Genomic DNA, 24120 nt, shown 5'->3' with positions numbered 1-24120 from the left:
ATAAAAATTGCTTAATACAGTTCATATTTGCTCAAATGTGACAAGAATTACTTTGTGTAACTAATACGATTTCTGAGCTCTTTTATATTACAGGGTTTATTCACATAAACATTATTTTTTAAATGTCTCCAAAAAAAAATAATCTAAAGGTGATAAATCTGGTGATCTAGGCGGCGACCCATTGCACTGACTCTTCTATTTATCCATATATTTGGAAAAGTACGGTTTAAAATTGTCTTACTATTAAATCGGGTGAGTGGCCTTGGACACAGTACAATTAGACACGGTGCAAATGGACACGTTACAAATGAACATCGTTCATTTGTACACAGAAACATGCGCACTATTTGTTTGAATATGTAACAAATGGAGAGAAATAAAAATCATTTTGGAAAAATATAATCAGTATTCTTATTACATTTTATACTGGTAAATCTATGTAAAATATGAAATCATGCGCGCGCGCACGCACACACACACTCACGCACACACACACACACACACACACACACACGGGAAAAGGGGGAAGGGTTGCAAGGAAAGCTTCCGGCACCCCTCCCGCACTCTCCCCACCGGTAGGCAAGAGTGGATCTCGCTACAACTTACAAAGTACATGCTACATTGTGTGTGTGTGTGTGTGTGTGTGCACGTGCTTCCTGTTCATGCATGTATAAATGAACGGTGTCCAAACGAACGGTGTGCAAATAAACGGTGTCCAAATGAACAGTATCTAAGTGAGTGGTGTCCAAGTAAACGATGCGTATTTTTTTAAGTGTCCAAAAGCTACTGTATTCAAAATTATTGTGTCCAAATGCACTGTATCCAAATGAACCGTATACAAAATCTCGTGTCCATTTGTAATATGTCCATTTGCATCGTGTCCAATTGTACTGTGTCTACGTGTACCGCTCCTAATCGGGTAATACACGAATGTATTAAGCAATTTTTATGAACGCTTGGATCATTATCAAAGCGTATACGGACGACAATTTGAGCATTTGTTCAACTAAACAGACACACATAACACAGCAGAGAGTTTAGAGTCATGAAATACTGCGAGAGTGATGAACCGTAGGGTCCTTATCTCTGCTGTGATACACACACACACACACACACGCACACACACACGCACACGCACGCACGCACGCACGCACGCACGCACGCACGCACGCACGCACGCACGCACACGCACGCACGTATTTGAGATTCCTGAATCAGAGACTGCAGTTATTGCTGCATTATCTTAAATTTAAAAACAGGTGGTTTAATTTAGTCCGTCCCGAGTTCTATCAACAGTTGTTGGATTTGTTAAAAAGAGAAGCATCAGAAAAGAGAAAAATAATAAATGCTATGGTTAAAGAAGATCCTGGCCAAACAAGTCACAAAGATGATGATTTTTTTCGATTTTCTGACTCCAAGTAAAGATCTAACTGCAGAAAATTTGCTACCTACATAAGAACTTAAAGTAAAAAAAAATATTTGATTTCTTCTTTGAAATGATTATTAATTCTTTTATAACTTTTATAATTTTTTTATAAGTTTTAAAATTTCTATCAGATCATGATACACGGTTGGCAGTTTTACAAAATACCCTAGTACTCCTACAAAAATTAGTTATGAAATTTAACACGCCAATACTCTCTTCAGCTCCTGTTGAGAAACTTTTCTCACATGCTATAATAATTAATCTATCTCGTTCCCATTAAAATTTCCGATAATATGTTTGAGAAGAAAATAATATTAAAATCAAATTTAAATAAAATTTGTAAAAAAAATTTATTCATTTTTTTAATTAAAATGGAATCTATTCGTTATCTTTTTACTCGTTATTTGAAATTTTTTAATTAAAAAAATTAATAAATTTTTTTTAACAAATTTTATTTATGAGCAAATAGAATTTATTCTTCATCCGCAAATAATAATTAATTTGTTATTGGTAAATAACGAATAAATGGAAGTTATTTGTTATTTAAAATAAATGTTGCTCAACACTTATATATATATATATATATATATATATATATATATATATATATATATATACATATACATATATATATATATATATATATATATATATATACATTTTTCAGAAGAGGAAGTATATATATATACATATATAGGACTTCCGTTTCCGGTATCGAGTAGGGTGCTTCGAGGTGAATTGACGTGTGTGTTTGGTAGCTATTGGGTGATAAAGTGAGGAGTGGAAGAGGAGTGAGTGTGATAGTGTGGAAGCGTGGGTGTGAGAGAGTGTGGAGAGGTGAAAGGGGAAAGTGGAGGAAGGTGTAAGGGCAAATATAGGGTCAAAGGGAGGTGCAGGATTGTGGCAGTTAGGCCATAGAGCATATAGAACAGAGAACGTAGGGCCGGTTAGTGATAGAGATAGGAATTTGCATAGAAGGCGCGGGAGAACAAGATGGCGCAGTTCGCCATGAAGGAAGGGAAAAAAAGAAGAGGTAGCTACGGAAATGTAGAGGAGCTTCTGAAAAGAAAGAGAGAGGAGCCGGAGTTGGGGAAAGAAGAAGAGGAAGTATTAAGAAGCAGGAAAAAATCCGGTATAGGGAAGGATGCGGAGTTAGGACGGTGGAGGGAGAAGGGGAGTTACAATATATGATGAAGAACTGGAAGTTGGAACTTGAGGAGGTAGTGAACGAAATGACGAGAGGCATGAAGGGCTGGTGGAGGGTAGAAATGGGAAAAATGAAAGAGGAGGTAATGGAATGGAAAGGTGGAGGAGATGGAAGGAAGAAGGAAGAGAGAAGAGATGGAAGGAAGAGGAAGGAAAGGAGTAGGAAGAAGGATGGAAGGGAATGGAAGGGAGAAGGGATAGAGGACAGGGATAGGTGGAAGAGAGGGAAATCAAAATGGAAAGGAGGCAAAGGGAGGAAAGAAGGAGAAACAAATATTGATCAAAGGAGGTAAAAGAAGGGTGGAGAAGGGCGGCGGTGGAAGAATTATTCGGTAGAATTGGAATTAAGGCGGAGATCGAAGAGGTGGATAGAGTGGAGGAAGTGGAAATGGATAGGAATGGAAATGAGGACCGAAGAAGAGAGGTCTGGAATAAGAAGAAACTTGAAGGAAGGAAAGGATGGAGGATTGGATGGAAAGAAGGAGAATGAGATGGAGAAGGGATAGTAGGGAGGAGGAAGGGAAGGAAGGAAGGAATGGAGATGAGAAATGGTGGAGGAGGAAGAAGGATGGAATGGAATGGAAGGAAGAGGATGGAGAAGGATGGAATGGAAGTAGGATAAGAAATAAGGGAAGAGATTTTTGGAGAGAAGTGGATGTAGGATGTGGTGGTGATGAGTGAAACTTGGTTGGACAGAAAAGGATGAAATAATTCGAGAGGATACTTACCGAAAGGATTTAGATGGAATGGAATAGAGGAAAGAATGAGAAGGAGGGCAATGGAGGGAATGGAGGAATAAGAAAGGAATTGAAAGAGGATGGAAGGTAAAAGATGGAAGGAATGGAAGGGATGGAATGGAGGAGAATGGAATGGAATGGAGGAAGGAAGGAAGAAGAAGGGAAGAATGGAGAGGAAGGAATGGAGGGAGGAATGGAAGGAGATGGAAGGAGAAGAGGATTAGGGAAGGAAGGATGAGGATGGATAGAAAGCGGTGGACAATATTCAATGGATGCAAGAAGGAGATGGAGGGGAATGGACGCAATGGGGAATGGAATGGATGGATAGATGGAGATGTGAGGATGCAGGTGAGGAAGGTGGAGATGGAGATAGATCTGGACCATCATCCAATCATAGTTTGGAAGGGAAAGATAAGGAAAGGAAGGAGTGGACGAAAATGGTGGAAGTGGATAAGGAATGGAATGGAGGTGGAAAGACAAGGTGGATGGAGGAAGTGAAGATGGAAGGAATGGAAGGAGGAGGAAGAAGGGATGGAAGGAGGAAAGGAAAGAAGAGAGGAAGGAATGGAAGGGAATAGAGGGAAAGGAAGGAAAGAAGGAAAGATGGGGAGAAGGAATGAGGGAAGATGGAGGGAATGGAAGTGAATGGAGATAGAGGAATGAAGAAGGAGGATGGATGGAATGAAGAATATGAAGGTGGAGTGGATGGAATGGACAGAGATAGGAATTGGGATGGATGGAGGAGAGAGGGAATGGATAAGTGGATTGGAAGACAGAAAGATAACAAAGCGGTAGGGGTGGATGGAATTCTGGCGGAGGTATGGAATTAGGAGGGGAGAACATGGAGGAATGGATGTGGAGAATATGTAACAGGGTCTGGAAGGGAGAGGGATGGATAGATGAGTGAAGTGAGGGAATGGATTAAAGCAATATAAAGAAGGGGGAGGGAGAGAGGTAGAATGAGATGGATGAAGGGTGGACTGGAAGGATGGAGTGGATGGATGGAAAGGATGGACGGAATCAGATGGATAGGAAGGTGGACGATGGACAACATATTTCTGTTGAATTACTTAGTGAATAGGCAGTTGAGCAAGGAGAAAGGAAAATTAGTGGCGTTTTTCATAGATCTCAAAGCAGCTTTTGATTCGGTGGATAGGAGGAAATTGGTGAGGAAGTGATGAGAGAAAGGGGAGTGAGGGAAGGGCTGATCAGAAGGAGTGAGAATATTTTGAGGGAGACTAGAAATAGGGTGAGGAGAGGAGAGAATTTGGGGACAGGAAGGGGAGTAAGGCAGGGATGCCCATTGAGCCCGCACTTGTTCAATTTGGTAATCGCAGACATGGAAGAGGTAATGAGTAGAAAAGTATGGGGAGAGGTTAAGTTAGGGAGAATAAAGATTTATACTTTGGCATATGCGGATGATGTGGTTTTGATCGTGGAGGAGGATAATGGGATGAGGAGTATGATTGAGAGGCTAGAGGGCTACCTGGAAAAGAAAGGGTTGGAGTTAAATGTAGGTAAGTCGAAAATATTAAGGTTTAAGAAAGGAGGAGGGAGAGAAAGGAAGGGAGGTGGAAGGTGGAAGGTAAAGGAATGGAGAGGAATGGAGGAAGGAAGCACAGATAAGAGATAGGTTAAGGAAGGGTACTGCTGTAATGGGTCAGGTTTGGGAAATGGGAAAAAGGAAATTTAAGAACGATTGGGGAAGAAGATTATGGCTCTTCGATAAACTGGTGTGGACGGTGATGGGGTATGGGGTGGAAATTTGGGGATGGAGAGAGAGAGGAAGGAGTTGGAGAAGCTACAGGAAAGGTATTTAAGATGGATGTTAAGAGTGGAATGGGGAACACCGGGCTATATGATAAGGGAAGAATTGCAGAGGGAGAAATTAAGAGGGAGGGCCGCGAGAAGGGCGGTTGGGATTCGAGAAAAGGTTGGTTGGAAGAGTTGAGGGAAAGGAGTAAGAGGAAGATGGATCTATCGAAGTGAGAAGAAGAAAGATGTGGATTCTTTGAAGACAGGGGTATGGGTATGGTGGAGGTAGAGGCGAAAAGATCGGAAGGAATGCTAGACTTCGGCTCTATTTCGTGAAAGAGGACATAAAGATGGATAAGAAGGAACGTTGGGAAAGGATAGAAGGGTCAAAATACAACAGGTACTACGGAAAAATCAAGGGAAATGGGATGCCAGAGTACCTGAAGAGTGATTGGGGGGAAAGTAGATGGCAAAGAATAGCAAGGTACAGGTTGGGAAATGGAATGAGGAGGAACTGGTATTGGAAGGATGAAGAGAAAATATAGATATGTGGAGGGAGGAGGAAATGGAGCAGTGGAAAGATGGTGGAAGGGAGAGAGGTGGTGAGGAAACTAGAGAGATTAAGACGTGGGGGAGAGAATGATAGGGAAATTGATAGGATTGAGAATCAGATAAAAGGTAAGAGTGTAGAAGAGAAAGGATAGAGAGGAGAAGACAGAGAAAGAGAGAGAGAGAGAGTGGGCGAGTGAGAGAGAATTGATGTGGGAGTGTGAATGAGAGGTGTGAAAGGATTGGATGTGAGCCGGAATGTAGAGGTCCTAGAATTAAGGTAGTTGTAAGCTAGTATTAAGATAGCTGTAAGTACTGTGTAAGAGTCTGTAATTCTAAGAGGATTCAATAAATTATATATATATATATATATATATATATATATATATCATAAAAGGACAATAAACTGAATAGAAAAGTTCTTTATCATATATATATATATATATATATATATATATATATATATATATATATATATATATATATATATATATATATATATATATATATATATATATATATATATATATATATATATATATATATATATATATATATATATATAAAGAAAATTAACTTATGAAAATAAATAATTCTAATAAATACTAAATTTAAACCGGATTTTCCAAAAAATTATTCCTGAATATCTTGTATCGTTCAAGCTCTCTTTATCGCGGATTTTAATGAATTTACGTTCTCTAATTGTAGCGTCCGCTTCAAAAATCCGTTCGTTATTACGGTAATAAACTGAGCACAGGCGATCTTATCGCAAATCTCGTGTGTACATTCTAGATAAGCTAAACGCGACAATCACTCAATCTCCGCTCCCAAAGACGGCAAACTTTCCCATTTTCTGTCGCCTATTGGTAAATTGTGAATAATACGTTTGAGCAAACTGTCCCTCCCCGAAACGTAATTCTAATCTTGACTTTAGTTCATCGAACATTAAATCTTCGATTTCAAAAATTCCGTCCAATACGAAACGCGCTGTTACATTCGCCTTCTGTTTATCCGTTCCTGCGTGTCGCCTGGTGGTGTGCTGTACCATCTTCAGGAGATGATTCCCTAACGCGTCGCTAAGGGAGATGTTTATAACAATTTATAACAGCTGACATTTTGATGCTTTGAGCCGCCATCTTCGCCATCAGTCTCGGATTTGATTCAGTGCGGACGTTTCCGCTACTGATCCCACTTTCCTTTATAAAGTTTATCTGTTCCGTATTGTATTATATTAAAGTTCCTTTTGTTATTTGTAATAAGTGTCATTATTTATATCACGGTGCGGAGCGTGTGTGCGGATTTTTGACGTGCGTGGTTCGATTAATCTCGAAGTCGACGCGCGGATGCAACATGCGTTTTCCCTCTCAAGCATGACGCCAAAATGACCGTATTTTCTGAATTGGACCACTCGTTCGCTCGAGTTATTAAATGAAATTGGGTAAAAAATTCCCGCAAAGGAACACTCTCATCATAGTTATCGGGCTTTAATTTATAACGACATTCATTAAAATTAAAATTTCATTTCCGTTACTAAAATCTCCGCGCTCAGTACGTTCCTTTCTATTATCTCTATTATAAGAATGACTTAGGGTTATTATCGAAGTTTTCCAGCTGCCGTATCCTGTCTTCCATTCTTGAAGCATTTCTTCACGCTGTTGTAGCTGCGCCTCATAATCTACTCGCTGCTGCAGTCGTTTCTCTCGTATCTGTCGGATTTCCCGCAACGCAGACTGGAGCGTGATTGCCTCCAATGATCGGCTCCGATGTTGTAGTTTCCATATCCAAAGTTCGAAGCGGAGTCGCAGCCCGGAATCTTTTTTGCGTCATGACTTCAGATGCAAGATCTCGTTGCTGTTCCGATATAGCCATGGCCCGTTTGCGCCATTTTTTCAAATATTATGTTATCTAGCTCGATCCCGGACGAGCCCCCAAAATATTACGTCCGCGCGTCGACTTCGTGTTTAATCAAATTTATATCGCACATAACACACTCACGCTCCGCGCCGTAAATAACAACATTTGTTGTAAAAGGAACAAGAACTTTACTATAACACAACTATAACACAGAATACAGGATGTCGTAATAGATAAATCGAACGTAAAGACGGAGCTGTCTCAAACACGGCCGTACTCCAAAACAGCTTCCAAAAATCTGATGTGGCTGCCATTGTTTATCAATATTCCATGACAACCTCCTGAAGACGATTCTCCTCTATGATCTCGCTTCAGATCGACTGCTTCTAAATTAATCTTATTATTCTGTATATAAAAGTATTACGATATAATTATCGAACATTAAATAATTTTCGAGATATTTTATATTTTATACTAAAATATGTCAGATTAAGATACAAAATAACTCAAAAAATTCTTAATGAAAAAATATTTTTTTTATAGTGTATTGAAAAGCTCTCGAGATGAGCTACAAGAATATGCAATAAAAAATGGGTTTTCATTTAAAAAACGGATGTTGACATTCAAATGATCTTGAAAATGATCTTCAATGTTAAATCCAAGGTCACTATTAAATAGCTCCCTTTGTTCCCTACAACTTTTATCCGAGTCGTTTTCCTTCAAACGTTGATCCTGAAAAGTTATGAGGGTGGAACTTTTAAAATAAGGCACCCTATATATATATATATAGGGTGCCTTATTTTAAAAGTTCCACCCTCATAACTTTTCAGGATCAACGTTTGAAGGAAAACGACTCGGATAAAAGTTGTAGGGAACAAAGGGAGCTATTTAATAGTGACCTTGGATTTAACATTGAAGATCATTTTCAAGATCATTTGAAGCGTTGTTTAGGGTATTTATATATATATATATATATATATATATATATATACATATTAGTGTTGGGCAACATTTATTTTATATATATATATATATATATATATATATATATATATATATATAATACCCTAAACAACGCTCACACCCTATATATCTATAATACATATCTACAATATCTACAATACATATATGCAGAATGTTTTACAATCTTTACACAACATTTTAATAGCGTATTCTAGAAGTAAAATGTTGAGAAATGATTCCTCAAGTGCATGATAGATGGCGCTGGAACTAAAAATACCTAGATAGTACTAATCTTTTAATTCATGACTATATACGCTTTGTTGAGTCAGTGTACTTTTGTAACAAATAGTTATATTAAATATATCTCTTTCATTATTATATATATAATATAATTACTTATCACCCAGACAAGTTATGGATCCAATACACTTCCACTGCGTGTATAAAGTGCTAATAACTAACGAGATAAGTAAAAGAGTTAATGGTAAGCGAAAGAGATGGATCGATGAGTATGTAGAACAAGCGTAAAATAAATAGCAGAGACATCGTTGCGATCGACAAACTCAATAATAATAATTTTGAATACTGGATATTTAGCATGTCTTTGCTATTCGAAAAGAAGGACATCAAAGATGTCGTCGATGGAAACGATGTGAAGCCGAACGAAACAGAAATCGTGGCAGATAAAGCGTGGCGCAAGACAGTGATCCCACATAGCACAGTATGTCCTATGGACATTCATTTTATGTCCATTTTATGTCCGTATATCCATGGATATGAAATGAACGTCCATCGTATATCCAATTTGAGATATCCATCAATAGCCAATATTAGGACGTCCACGGGATGTCCTATATTGGACATCTAATCCATTATAGCACAAGATATCCGTAGAATATCCTAATTTGATCGACATTATCCCAAACTCAGACTAAATGAGTCATTCATAAGATTACCTGAGGATATTTCTAATTATCATATATACTTCTTTTACTTATTTTTTTTGTTAAAGTATTTGTCAATTTTATTTTATCTACATTGAAAAGTCAAAAAAATGTTTTGTTGTTTATTATATCTTCATATTCATTGCGCACACGCTCGTACGCATATGCGTGTACACTTGCCGGTCCGCCGATCCCTATAATCGGAAATCGGAATACTACGAGTAATTCGGCATCATTTTGGTACTGCGGCTGATTAAAAGAAAAAAAGTGAGTGAACGGACGTAACAGGATAAAATAACAGGATAAAACGAAAATTAGGCACACATCAATTATCTCAAATTGTAAGTTAAATAAACTAGTATTATAAAAATATATTAATATTTAAAACTACCCATGCAACACAGAACATTGCAGTTATGTTGCAGTAATGTTACAATCTTGCAAGTTGCAATGTAATATTTTTTAAATATTACTAGAACATGTAATTGTAATATTGAATGATAATGTTAGCAACTTTCCAAAAAACACTACAAAAACCAATATTTGGTAATCGTTAGTTTACTCGTTTACCGCTATGCGGCGTGCGTTGCTCTATCTCGCATTTAATTTTTAGTCACGATGATTATATAAAGGTTGCAAAGAGCGGCTAATAAGATTAAGATATAACAACTTTTTGACAGTATAATTTGTCTGACAACCTTAACACAGACATTTCAGATATTTCATTGATTGTTCAGAAATCGGGCAGATAAATTTCTAAAAAAATTAAAATTGTTTGTTCATTATCTATTTAAGATGTAAAATAGAATTTAATATTTATATAATTAAGATTTTAAGTTTCAAATTAAATTATTTAATTTATTTTATTATTTTATTATTTATTAATTATGTAATTATGTTTAAATATATCAAAGTGTTTTTGTATGTATACATATACAGTAATATTCGTAAAAATTTAAGGTAAGGTAGTTTAGAAAACGTATATAAATGTAAAGATGAAAAACATCTATATATATATATATATATATATATATATATATATATATATATATTATTATAAATATAGAATAGAATAGAATAGATCTTTATTGGTCCCCTCAGGGTTTCAATTACACATCTAATTTACACTTTCCTCCTCCTTATCACCCCGACCTGGCTCTTAGACTCACAATCTAATTCCCCCCTCCCTTTTTCGCCTCTTGACCTCTTTTTACCCTGCCTCTTGTCGCTTCCGATTCGCTTCCGCCTGACTGATCTAGACCTCTTCTGCCGACCGATGACTTTTCGATCGACGTCCGATTGCTGATCGATCCGACGGACTTTCGATGCGACGACGCCGGATTTGCCGATGATTGTCTCGACGACGATTTCGATTTCTGATGCCGGACGGATTTGATGATCGCGCGAGATTTTCGATGCCGGATCTGAACGATTTTGTCCGGATGACGTGATGACGCGATGCCGATTTGACGTTCTGGACATTTTGCATCCGCGATTTAAAGCGCGATCGACGTATCTGCAAGCGCGAATCGAAAAGCGTCGATTTTGTCGGACTGCCGATGCCGATCGAGCGTCGATTTCGCGATTGACGATTCTCGATCTGATTGATCTGCGGATGCCGACGTTATTTGATGCCAGCGATTTGTCGGATGCCGAGTTTGCTGATCTCGATCGATTTGATCGATCTGATGCGCGCCGGATTGACGCCGATTTGACGCCGATTCAAAGTATCTGATTGATTCGATCAAGATGTCGACGCAAGCGACGCTTGCCGAATTGATTTGAGCGCCGATTCTTGTCGACGCGATGCGCTGATCGGATTTTTCTGGATTGTTGCACGGATTTCTGGATGCGCTGGATAGTGATCCTGATGTTCGAGCGATTCTGATTCTGATGAAGCGGATGAATGACGATCGATCGCCGACGTGGATTTTCGGATCCGGATTTTGGATCTTTGTCGACGATCGATCTGACGATCGCTGCGCCGATTCTGATTCTGACGACGCCGAGATCCGCGATGACGCCGAATTTCGCTCTGCCTCTCGATATCGACCTCATCTTTCGATCTACTTGTCCCACTGTTCTTTGCCCTCACCCTATCCTCTCTCTTACTCCGCTATCCTCCACTCACTTTCCTCCCTTCTGAAATTCCTAACCTTGCTCTATATCGCTGCGCACACTACCTAGTCAAATAACATTTGACAAGCAAAATAGCATTCGAAAACAAATAAATGAATGAAAGCCATTTGACCAGGCAGATAGCATTTGTCTAGTCAAAAGCTATTTTTCTAAAATAACTATTTGCATACGACATATAAATTAAATAAATATGACACATAAATTATATAAATTTATATAAATCTAGATCTATATAAATATACATATATCACACGTCATGTATGTACGTACATATACAATATACGTACAAATACATAGATACATAGATATATAGATACTTACAAATACATAGATATATACATATGCGTATATATCATGTATATACATATATGTATGTATCCCGCTAAAAAGAAACCTGTACTCTGTTTTCGTTTTATTATAACAAATATTACAAAATAACATTAAATATTAAATACTAAATACTAAATATGTGTACTATATTTTTATTGCACACTAACGCTATAACGCGTTAAAAAGATCGATCTTTACTGGCGCTGTTTTCTTGTTATACGTACGTACTGAACTTCTCACGAGTCTGTGTAAGACAGTCGCATGTATCGTATCAAACTTACTCCACGCTACACATATATTACTATAATGATATCAGGAATATGAAAGGAAGCCACGCGTGCACAATGTTCCGATAGTATATATATACAGGGTGTCCTAGATCATTCGTACACCCCTTTTCTTTCAAAAACTAAGCATTTTAGAGAAAAACGTTTTGAACTAGAAGTGTATGATTTTGAGGGGAACATAAGATGGTGTCATTGGTTTGACCTTGGATGGTACGTGTACAGAAAATAATTGTTTTAAAAAAAAGTATGCAATTATTTGCAATATATTTTTTATAACAATTATTTATTTTTTATTTACACCATTTGATTCATCTTATTATTCTGTACATAAAAGTATTACGATACAATTATCGAACACTAAATGATTTTTGATATATTTTATATTTTATACTAAAATATATCAGATTAAGATATAAAATAACTCAAAAAATTCTTAATGAAAAAATACTTTATTATAGTGTTTTGGAAAGCTCTCGACATAAGCTATAAGAATATGCAATAAAAAATAGGGGATTCCATTTAAGAAAAACATGTCCTTGACTTGACCTTAACGATGCCATCCAAACCAATAACACCATCTTATGTTCCCCTCAAAACAAAACAATTTTTGTTCAAATATATATACAACGTATAAATATATATAATATATATATATATATATATATATATATATATATATAGGTATATATATATATATATATATATATATATATATATATATATATAGTCAGGAATACGTGTTTCTTAAAATAACGTCACCTTAGCAAAAGTTGTTCCGGATCGCCGGCCATCGAACGCTGCAATCAGCTGATTGCTACATGCGATGTGTGTATGGCGATCTTGCGATTGACTGAAACCTTCGCATCGTGAATGCAATAATTTCGAAGAAACACGTATTCCTGATGTAATTTTAAGACATTTTCTTCTTTACCAAAATTTTATTTAAAGCATTATTTTATTGTGCATGTTATAAGATAAAATACTTAGCGACTCATGCGGTGGTAATCACACGTCAGACCGTCAGCTGCGTCGGGCGTTTGCGGCGCGCCGTGCCGCGCCGCGACTGCCTGCCTTCTGTACTCGACGCGTGATTTGCTAACTATTTTTGCTTGTAACTAAAAAATTACGCTTTAATTCAAATTTTGGTAAAGGAAAAATTGTCTTATAATTGTATCAGGAATACGTCATTTTACGGACGGAAGGTTGTTCCGGAACACCCTGTATATATATATATATATATATATATATATATATATATATATATATATATATGTATATATATATATATATAATTGGATGAGGAGGAAGAAGTGCTGAAGAATGAGAATGGAAACTTAAAAAAGGGGGAAGAGGTAAGGAAGTGAGAAAAGGATGGAGTGTAGTATTTTGGAAGGTGTAGAATTTTTGTGGCGAGGATAAGAAATAAGGATAGAGATTTTTGGAGAAAAGTGGAAGAGTGGGATGTGGTGGTGATGAGTGAAACTTGGTTGGATGGAAAAGGATGGGATAGATCGATGGGATATTTATCGAAAAGGATTTAGATGGGAAGTGCAATTAGCGGAGAGGAAGAATAAGAAGGGAAGGACAATGGGAAGGATGTTGATAGAAATAAGAAAGGAATTGGAGGTGGAGGAAGTGAAAACAAAAAAGATGGAGGGTCTAATGGAAGGTGAAGTGTGGAAATGGAGTGGATAGGGATGTAGGAAGATGTAGGAATGGAAGATGGAAGAAAGATGAAGAAATGGAAGGAAATGGATTGGAGAGACTTAACGCAAGAACATGGAAGAGGGGAGGAAGAAAAAGGTATGGAGAGGAGGAGAGATTGGGAAAAAGATCGAAGGGAAGAAGAGTTAACAAGGAGGGAAGGGAGTTGCTGAGATGGATAGAAAAGGCGGGGTGGACAATATTTAATGGATGCATGAAGGGAGATGTAGAGGGGGAATGGACGTATACGGGGAAATGATAATTGAGTGATGAAGAGAATGAAGATGTGGTAGGAAGGATGGAGGTGGGAGATAATATAGATTCCGATCACCATCCAATCATAGTTTGGATAAAATGAGGGGAGTAGAAAAAATTAGAAAGAAAGGACGGAAATGGTGTGGACGAAAGAAGGTGGAAGAATGGAAATGGAAAGGAAGGAGATGGATGGAAGGAGGACAAAGGATAGAGGAAATGGATGGAGATAATGGAAGAATGAAGATGGAAGGAGATGGAGAGTGAAGGAAGGAGGAGGGAATCGGATAGAGAAGGAAAGAGGAAGATAAAGAGTGGATAGAAGAAAGAGAGAAAGATGGGATAGGGAATTGAGAGAAATTAGAACAGAGGGGCAGGTTTGGAAGATAGTAAACAGTGAAAGAAGGAAGAGGAGGAAGGCGAATGAAGATATAGCAGTGGAGGAGTGGGATGGATATTGAATGACAGGAGTGGATAGGACAGAGGGATGGATGGATGGAGGAGAGATGGAAGAATGAGATAAGCAAAGGATTGGAAGACAGAAGGATAATAAAGCGATAGGGATGGGTGGAATTTCGGCAGAGGTGTGGAAATGTGGAGGGGAGAACATGGAGGAATGGGTGTGGAGAATATGTAATAGGGTGTGGAAGGAAGAGGATAGATGGATAGATGAGTGGAGGGATGATGTGAAAGGAAGAGAGGAGAGAAGGATAGAAGAGCAGAATGGATGACGAATGCGATAGGTGTGCCAAGGTAGATTAAGCGATGAAGTCGAGAAAAAGGGATTGGTGCCGAAGAATCAGAGGCTTCAGGAAAGTGTTAGGGACAATGGACAACATATTTGTATTGAATTATTTGGTGAATAGGCAGTTGGATAAGAAGAAAGGAAAATTAGTGGTGTTCTTTATAGACCTTCTTCATAGAGAAAGCAGCGTTTGATTCTGTAGATAGGAGGAAATTGGTGGAAGCGATGAGAGAGAGTGAGGTGAGAGAAGGGTTTGTTAGAAGGAGTGAGAATATTTTGAATGAGACTAGAAACAGGGTGTGGAGGGAGGAGGATATGAGAGTATGGTTTTGGACAGGAAGGGGAGTAAGGCAGGGATGCTCATTGAGCCCTCACTTATTTAATTTGGTAACGGCGGATATGGAGGAGATACTGAGGAGGATGGGGAGGAGTTAGGTTAGGGGAGGAGAGGATTTATACTTTAGCATACGCGGATGATGTGGTTTTGATTGCGGAAGAGGATGGAATGAGGAGTATGATTAAAAGATTAGAGGGCTATCTGGAAAAGAAGGGGTTGGAGTTAAGTATAAGAAAGTCGAAAATTTTAAGATTCAGGAAAGGAGGAGGAAGAAAAAAAAATGTAAGTTGGAGATGGAAAGGGAAGGTGATAGAGGAGGTAAAAGAATATACTTATTTGATTATGCAATGCAGAAGAATGGAAGACATGAAGCGCAGATAAAAGATAGGTTAAGGAAAGATGCTGCTGTAATGGGCCAGGTTTGGGGAATTGGTAAAAGGAAATTTAAAAATGATTTGGGAAGGAGATTATGGCTTTTCGATAAACTGGTGTGGACGGTGGTGAGGTATGGGGTGGAAATTTGGGGCTGGAGAGGCTACAGGAAAGATATCTAAGATGGGTGTTAGGATTGGAATGAGGAACGCCGGGCTATAGGTAAGGGAGGAATTACAGTGGGAGAAGTTAAGAGGTAGGGCGGGGAGAAGGGCGTGGGTGTTCGAGAAAAAGTTGGAGGAAGGTAGGGGGAGTGTGATTGCGAGGAAATGCTGGGAGGGATTGAGGGTGATATGTAAGATGAAAAAAGATTTATCGAAATGGGAAGAAGAAAGATGTGGGTTTTTTGAATACAGAGGACGTGGTGGAGGCGAAAAGATCGGAAGAAGTGCTAGATTTTTGTTATTTTGTGAAAAGAGACATAGAGATGGATAAAAAAGAAAGATGGGAAAGGTTTGAAATGTCAAAATACAATAAGTGCTACGGAGAAATCATGGGGAGTGGGATCCCAGAGTATCTGAAGAGTGACTGGGGAGAAAGTAGATGGCAAATGATTGCAAGGTACAGGTTGGGAACCGGAATGAGGAGGAACTGGTACTGGAAGGATGAAGAGAAGAAAAGCTGTAGATTATGTGGAAGGGAGGAGGAAACATGGGAGCATGTTTGGGAAAGATGTGAAGAAGGCAGGAGACGTTGGGAAAGGTGTTGGGGAAAAACAGTGAGGGAGAAGGTTGGTTGAGGGAATTGAGGGGTAGAGAGATTAAAAGGTGAAGGAGGGGATGATGAGGGGAAAGATGATCGGATTGAGAATTAGAATTAGAGGACAAGACTCAAGAGGAGGAGAGATAAAGAGAAGAAGGAAGGAAAGAGAGAGAGGGAGAGTTTGAAGATGAAGAGTAATGTAGACTGTGAAAGATAGTTGTAAGCTTTAAGAATTAAGTAAGAATTAAGTAAGAATTAAGTAAGAATTAAGATAGATGTAAGTAATTGTAAAAGATTGTAATGCCATATATATATATATATATATATATAGATTATATTATATATAGATATATATATTATATAGATTATATATAGATATGTTTTATATAGATATATTTAGAGAATAACAAAACAAAGAGAAAAAGTAACTTTTAGCATTTTTTATAGTATAAAATTAAAATGCACAAAACAATTTATTTTTGTGTTGGGAGACACGAATAGAAAGAATAAAGAAGTATAAAAGGATAAAAGAATATAATAAAAGAATAAAAAATATAATGTAACGCAAATGTTTATAAGAATCTAATAATGAATTAACATAGAGAGAGAGAGAGAGAGAGAGAGAGAGAGAGAGAAGGGGGAGAGAAGACATTATGCAATTAATTTACTGCTCTGTTTTACTTTTGAGCCTCGATCTCGCATACACACATATGCACGAAAATTTTACATTGCAAAATCATCTTTACAAAACTTTAAAACTCATTTCTCTAATTTTACTGATATTCTTTGATAAAATGCTGAGTGCGAGATTTACTAATTAGGCACGTGCAAATTACAAATCTTTTATATTAAGTAAATGTTGATGGTAAAAGCCGATAACAAAACTGTAATTTTTTAATATTTTTTTCACTTTTTATATGAAATCATAAATCCCACATTCCGGTATTATGCATACTTTAATTATAAAAAAGGATTTATTGATATCTATAATCACAACAAAAATATTTTGCTCGTTAACTGACATTCGTGTTTTTGTCGGCAAAACAGATCTTTTAGGTGCCTCTTAATATAACTTCTTTAATTTTGCGTTTACGATTATTTTTTGTCAAGTTTTAACAATTTGAAAATAACAAAATTTTTAGGATATGAAAAATGTTTTCCATTTTTCTTTGAGTAATGTATATATCTAATTCTTCTATTGTTAATTATTGCTTCAATATTAATTTGGATTTGTTCATTTCACTTTAATAACTGTTAAGAGACACATTAAAAATAAAATATTTAATGTTTTAATAATGTTCTGGCTTGTTTTTTATATTGTATTAGTTAAATAGTTAACAGGTTATTAGCTCAGATGCTCATTTAATTAGTAATAAAAAATAAGAAAGAATAAAAAGAAATTAAAGCCAATTTCTATCAATGATATTTATATCAGAACACCGACTTTTTATTATCGAGATTATTATTATTGACAGCTATGCGGGATTTTTTATTGGACATCGGTTCTGTATTTTTATGTTATTAAATATTTATTATTTCAAATTTTATTTACTTAACTCGCGCTGAATAAAGTTTAAGAAAAGGGATCGAAACGTATTCTCTTGAATATAGATCTACGATCTTTTTTCTTATAATAAAATTTTTGTGTTGTGTGTTAACAGCTGTGCTAGTTCTCATTGCCCTTTTTTACTTTTTGATTATAATTAAAAAAATAAGGCTCAAGAAAATACAAAAATAAGTAATAATGTATAGGCAAATGAGAGCCAAGTGTGAGTGGAGGCGCATAATCAATCGAGAATAACATTGAACGAAAATATATTTTATATGTTTCAGTTCTCAATTTGGACCATCTTCATTAAACTGTATAAAAATACAAAAAATACGTAAATAGATTGGCAATTAAGATTTTTGAGTAATTGCCGTGGTTACATTGGAATCGTGACTTCAGAAGCAAGAATGACACATTGAAAATTCTTATGTGCCATTTTAAATAAAAAAATTATTTGATGAAATAATATTACACCGCTTTAACACATTCATAAAATTGCCTGAAAACTATGCTAGAGATATATATTTATATCACACGCTTTGTATTACACTCATTTTACGGTTCACTTTAATAATTATCAAAGGAAAAGCATAATTTTTAGACAATTTTACAAGATATGCTAAAGCAATCTGTAATGTTGTTTTATCAAAATATTTTATTATTTAAAAATGCACGCAAGAATTCTCAGTGTCATTCTCGCCTCTGATGGCACGATTTCAATATGACCGTGGCGACTATTTAGGAATATTAAAGACTAGTCGCGATGCGTAGTTTGATAAGTGCGGACACATTCCAATTTCCGAGTGCCGTTATTTCCGGCATCAATATGTTCCCTTTTACTTTGGCAATCTAGTCGATTTTTCTATTGTTTTTTATGCGTTTTGACTCATCAATGCAGGTATGCCATGGATTAAACACTTGCCTGCTTGATGTTTGTGAATGTTTAGTAGAAATCATGCTGGTGCGATCATGCGACGTTTGCGGGATTGCTCGATTACTTGTTGGTTTTATCTTAAATGAGCTATGACTTTATTTTATACGTATAATCACTTCATATTTTATCGCAACTTGTATTATTCATGATCCCTTTGTAACTCTTATACATCACACGTCGGCTTGCAGTTTCAACATATTCCGTCCGTTATAGTTATATGTCAAAGTCATTAACAATTTTTAATTTGTTTCATTATCTACTGTGACTCAACAATTTATAACTTTATCTCTTTACCATTTATTATTTTAACTTATTTCACTTATAATGTGATCCCTACGTTCTATATATTATTTATATTTAATTTGTAACGGACTATTTCATGTGGGGCGCGGATAGCGCAATTAGATTAAGGGTTGAGACACGACGAAAGACTTAAGATGTTAGTAAGTCGTTTATTTGCCTCTTTCGGCAATGATCAGTTTTGTACAGTGAATTCAATCCGCGATGTTACGGAATGCAGAAGTTATTCGGGCGCGAATGAGTAATAATTGGCGCAGCGGTTTCTTTGGCGCAAGCTGTGATAAAGTGCAGGCAGCGAGGCCACAATTATAATCGGATGTGCAAGAATTTATAATGAACGCGCAGTAGTTATTTGGTACAAATTATATTAAGCGTGGGCGAGCGGTACAAAAAATTGCGCTGGTTAAAAACAAGGCGGCACTTGTTCAGCACGAGCTGTATCGCGAACGGGATGCCATATATGCAGCGTATACAAGGTGTCGATGAAAAGGAGCGCGTCGTGTATTCCTAAATATTTGAGGAATGTATCTATGCGCGAAACTAGAATGGTCAGCGGAGGAAATTCGGCGAACAAACTTGTAACGAACTCTCTACCCCACAGTCTGGCAGATCGGGATGGTCGGATGTTGTAACCGTAAAGTTCGAGTATTCTCGAGAATAGCGAACTCTCCGCTTTCATTCGATGCGACTGGATGGAAAAGATTTGAGGATGTCGAGAATACTTGATGGGGAGGGGAGACAGCAAATTTATCAACCTCCTTTTTTCATTCTTTTCTGCTATTATTCAGATCGATTTCTGAATATGATTCCGTACTGTTTGAGCGGATTTAGATACTGGTCTGGTATCAGCGTAAATTGTCTTCCTTTTTATATTCGATAATTAGTGGTATTTGCGTCGTTTGCCGTTATCTCTTAACAGTGAGAGAAACAGCGCGGTATTTTAACAGACGGCGCTGTTGGGTTTCGGCGTGGGCGTATTGGCGATCGTGTAACGGTCATATAGTTGTTTAATTTTGATGTAATTAAAAAAAAATTAGCGCCTCTGTCGTAGCTCGGGTGATCGCCGTGCGAACGACTTCTGACTGATTAACGTATCAGGTAATGATGAAGGATTTATTGTTACAAATTGTTAATTTATTTACTTATTATTTGTATTTTTGTACAGCTTATTAAAGATTATTTGAAAAACCAATTAAATTGAGGTCCAAAATCTATAAAATAAATCTTTGGTCAATGTTATTCTTGATTGATTATGCGCCTTCACCCGCGCTTGATTTTCATTCACCTGTATATTATTACTTACTTTATAATAAAATAAATAGACTTTTTTTCCTCTAAAATAATTTTTCTATTTATTATACGATTATTTTACGAATATTTTTTCTAGTAAATTTAAGTATCAAAAAGCATTTAGAATCAACAGCCTCAAAATTAGAACTAAACAAAAGATTTATTTATGATTAAAGAATGAATTTAGAAATAAACTTTTTAATTAAGAGATTATTTTAATTAAGAAACGATAAAAAATAAATGTTTAATTAAAAATGTTTTTAATTGTAATTTTATTGTAATAAAAAATTTAAACAGGATATTTTAAGTGCAACAGATTAACATAATTGAAAAAAGAAAATTGATCATGTTTTACGAAATATATCGTAATTGAATGTAATATTATATAAAGTTGTTCAGAAGTAGGTTTGTCAAACTTTGACAAACAAGAGCTTCTTATTCCACTCACTAAGAATGAAAAAAAATTATATAAACATGAATCTGAAAATGCTTCTTTTGCAAGTTATAAACAGACTTTAAGAACGTTTGAAATTTTAAGAATTAAATTCATTAAATTCATTTCGATTAAAAAATTATTGGAAATGATTTCCTTCGATCTTAATGGATCGCATGGATTATCAAAGACAATTCAAAAATTCTCTGAATACTATTTCGTATTTTTGTCATATGAAGCGATAATATGTTTCTACTATAGCAATAGAAGCATCATAAATGAGAATCTTAAGATGTCCCCATAAATAAAAATTTAAGGAGTTCAAATCGAGAAAATGTGCAGACCACAAGCGATGAGTCATTTCCAATCAACAATTCATAAAACATCGATGTGCGGCATATTGTTCGATATAAATGAAAAATGTTTATAACTTGCAAAGAATGCGTTTCCGGACCCATGTTTAATATTTTCTTTTTTTATCTTTATCATGAGCAGAATATGCTCTTATAGTTTTTTGGCCACTTATTTTTAAAACTGTATGTGCATAGTGCAATTTATACAATAAAATTATTGATTTTTTATTTTCTATTTTATAATGATATGATCATAGTTTTTTTACCTTATTCTTATCAAATAATGATCTGCATATGTTCTGGTAGAGATTATAGGTGAACATTTTACGCAAGAAGTCGAGCCTTCTTTCCAGATTCTTACTTTTGCTGGCTGTATCAATGGACACGATATACAAGTTGATAAACCATAATAATGAATATTGATACATCGGATTAATATTGGACAGATCGACAATAGAATAATAAAGCGTTGCACTATATTTGGCAATTGGCTGGTAATTTTGTCGGAATTCTTCAATTTGTAAGGCTGTTTTTTTTGCGGCTACTTGCTTTCGTTTAATATCGGTTGATAGAATCTTTGATGAATCTAAAATCTCGATAGCTTTTTCATCCTCAAGAATGCTAACGCCGGGAGCTGAAAGTATCTGTAGAATATTATCCTCCACTTCTTTCAGAGTCTTACTGTTTAAGGCGCTTTGTATAATCAAATATTCGCGTTTCTCTTGTAGATCCGGCTGTTCTTTTGCAACCACAATGCCCAACAATTGATCTTCCAGTGCTTCCAACGTCAAGGCGCTATTAATCAGTGTTATCTTATTAAAGATTTCAGGTGAATAGTGAGGATTACGAAGTTTGGTCGTGATGTATAATCTAAAATTTGGATTATATTCAATGTTCTTCTCGCCAAGAACAATATACAAGATTCCACCAGATTTATAGGTCTTTCGCATTAGTATAGGATCTAACGCAGCATCTAATTGCTCGAGAACATTCTCGATTAGAACTGGTTTACCTAAAAAAATAAGAAATAATAAGAAATCGCTAAATAATATTTCAAACAAGACACTTTAGGATTATGTGTTATAATTAATAATTATGTTATATTTAATAATTATATAATACTATACAGGGTGTTTTTAAATTAAATGTTAAAATTTTAGGAACGCTAGGGAGCAATAAATTAAGAAAAAATCTTTTAGAAGTTTGTTCATTTTTGCTTCGTTTTGGAGAGAATTACAAAAAAAGAAACAAAATAATATTTAAAAAAAGAATGTAAAACAATACTAAAATTATTAGGTTTCAAAAAATACCAAGAAATAAAAATTATACAGCATGAAATTAAAAAAAGAAAAAATGAATTGAAATCCTCCTAAAGTAAAATTAAATGATTATAAATAAATACATGACATAACGCGAAATTATTGTCCTATTTATATTTACATTTCATTAATGAAGAGGTAACATGAATAAATAAGTATAAATAAATATATAATAAACTAAAACAAATAAATAAGTAATAAACTAAAACAAATAAATAAGTAATAAACTAAAACAAATAAATAAGTAATAAATTAAAACAAATAAATAAGTAATAAATTAAAACAAATAAATAACTAATAAACTAAAACAAATAAATAAGTAATAAACTAAAACAAAAAAAGTTCTCATCTTTTTAACTTATTTATTACTTAATTAAGTTATTTAAGCTTCAGAACGAAGCAAAAACGAGTAAATTTTTAAAGAAATTTTTTTCTTAATTTATCGATTCCCCATAAGCTCCCAAAATTTTGACATTTAATTTCAAGATAGATTCAAGATGTTATGATCAAATAATATGATATACATTAATTTCTAACACACGAAGTTGGCTATATCGCAGGGCTAAAATAAAAAATAAATATTGCCAGTGATATTTTAAGTAAAACCAGTATTATATATATATATATATATATATATATATATATATATACATATATATATACATTAAATCATTATATTCGTTTCAAACAGTACTACAACTTTTTTTGTGATGAAATATCTATAGTGAGAAAGAAATAGGAGGATTAAAAGGCAAAGACAGAAAAAAAGATTGTAGAAAATGGAATCCTAAAGAAAAAATTAATAAAAATGGAGAAAGAGGAAAATAAGGGGATGAAACGGAAAAGCGCGGAGAATATAGAGACGATATAGAAAAGGAAAAAAGAAATGATAGAAGGGGGAGAAGTGGAAATAAGATGGAGAAACTCAAAAGAGGATAAAACGATCAAAGATCACAGCAAATAGAATTAAAGGAGAGGTAGAGAAGATATGAGTTGATGAAAGAGAAATGAAAAAAAGGAATTGAAATAAAGGATTCAGAAGGTAAAGAAAATGCTGAAAGTGTAATTGAAAAGACAAATGTAAGATTTGAGAAAGAAGATGGAAGAGTTAATAAAAAAGCGGATGAAGGAAAAGAAGGGTGTTGTAAAATAGGCATTAGATATAGTTACAAAATTAATACTACAGAGGGCATTACTAGAGTATAAGAGAGTGTGTAGGCAAGACAAGATTTATAAAAGAGCTTATTGTATTGAATAAAAGAAAAAATATCAATTAATTAACAAGAGTCATTATTAATACACATCCATTCAACATGGCGCAGTCGTAGATAAAATACGAAAAGTGGATGGTTGATTGAAAGCGAGTAATAAAGAAATCTGAGTAAAGGTTAGGATTCACGGGATAAACTCTTTGAAATTAAGTAGAGCTTATAAAAAAAAATTTGATATTTGTGATCAAGATGGACACAAAAATTTCAGCTCCATTAAGTTCAGCGATAACATTGCAGAAAATTACAAACGAATTTCAAACAACGAGTCAATATACAGGATGTCTGATAATAATTGCCTCACTCGTAATG

General features: G+C 35.3%; 1 protein-coding gene across 1 annotated transcript in view; it reads right to left on the bottom strand.

Moving 5' to 3' along the window:
- Positions 1–24120, bottom strand: part of LOC126858296 (dynein axonemal heavy chain 7-like) — a 337651-nt gene that overhangs the window by 137689 nt on the left and 175842 nt on the right. Inside the window, exon 10 of the mRNA XM_050608501.1 lies at positions 21488–22233. Coding sequence (XP_050464458.1) covers positions 21488–22233 — 746 coding nt within the window. The remainder of the gene's footprint in view (positions 1–21487; positions 22234–24120) is intronic.

This window comes from Cataglyphis hispanica, chromosome 24 (assembly GCF_021464435.1).
Source record: "Cataglyphis hispanica isolate Lineage 1 chromosome 24, ULB_Chis1_1.0, whole genome shotgun sequence".
Lineage (NCBI taxonomy): Eukaryota > Metazoa > Arthropoda > Insecta > Hymenoptera > Formicidae > Cataglyphis > Cataglyphis hispanica.
The sequence above is the reverse complement of the archived record's forward strand: the minus strand, read 5'-3'. Positions and strand labels throughout refer to the sequence as shown.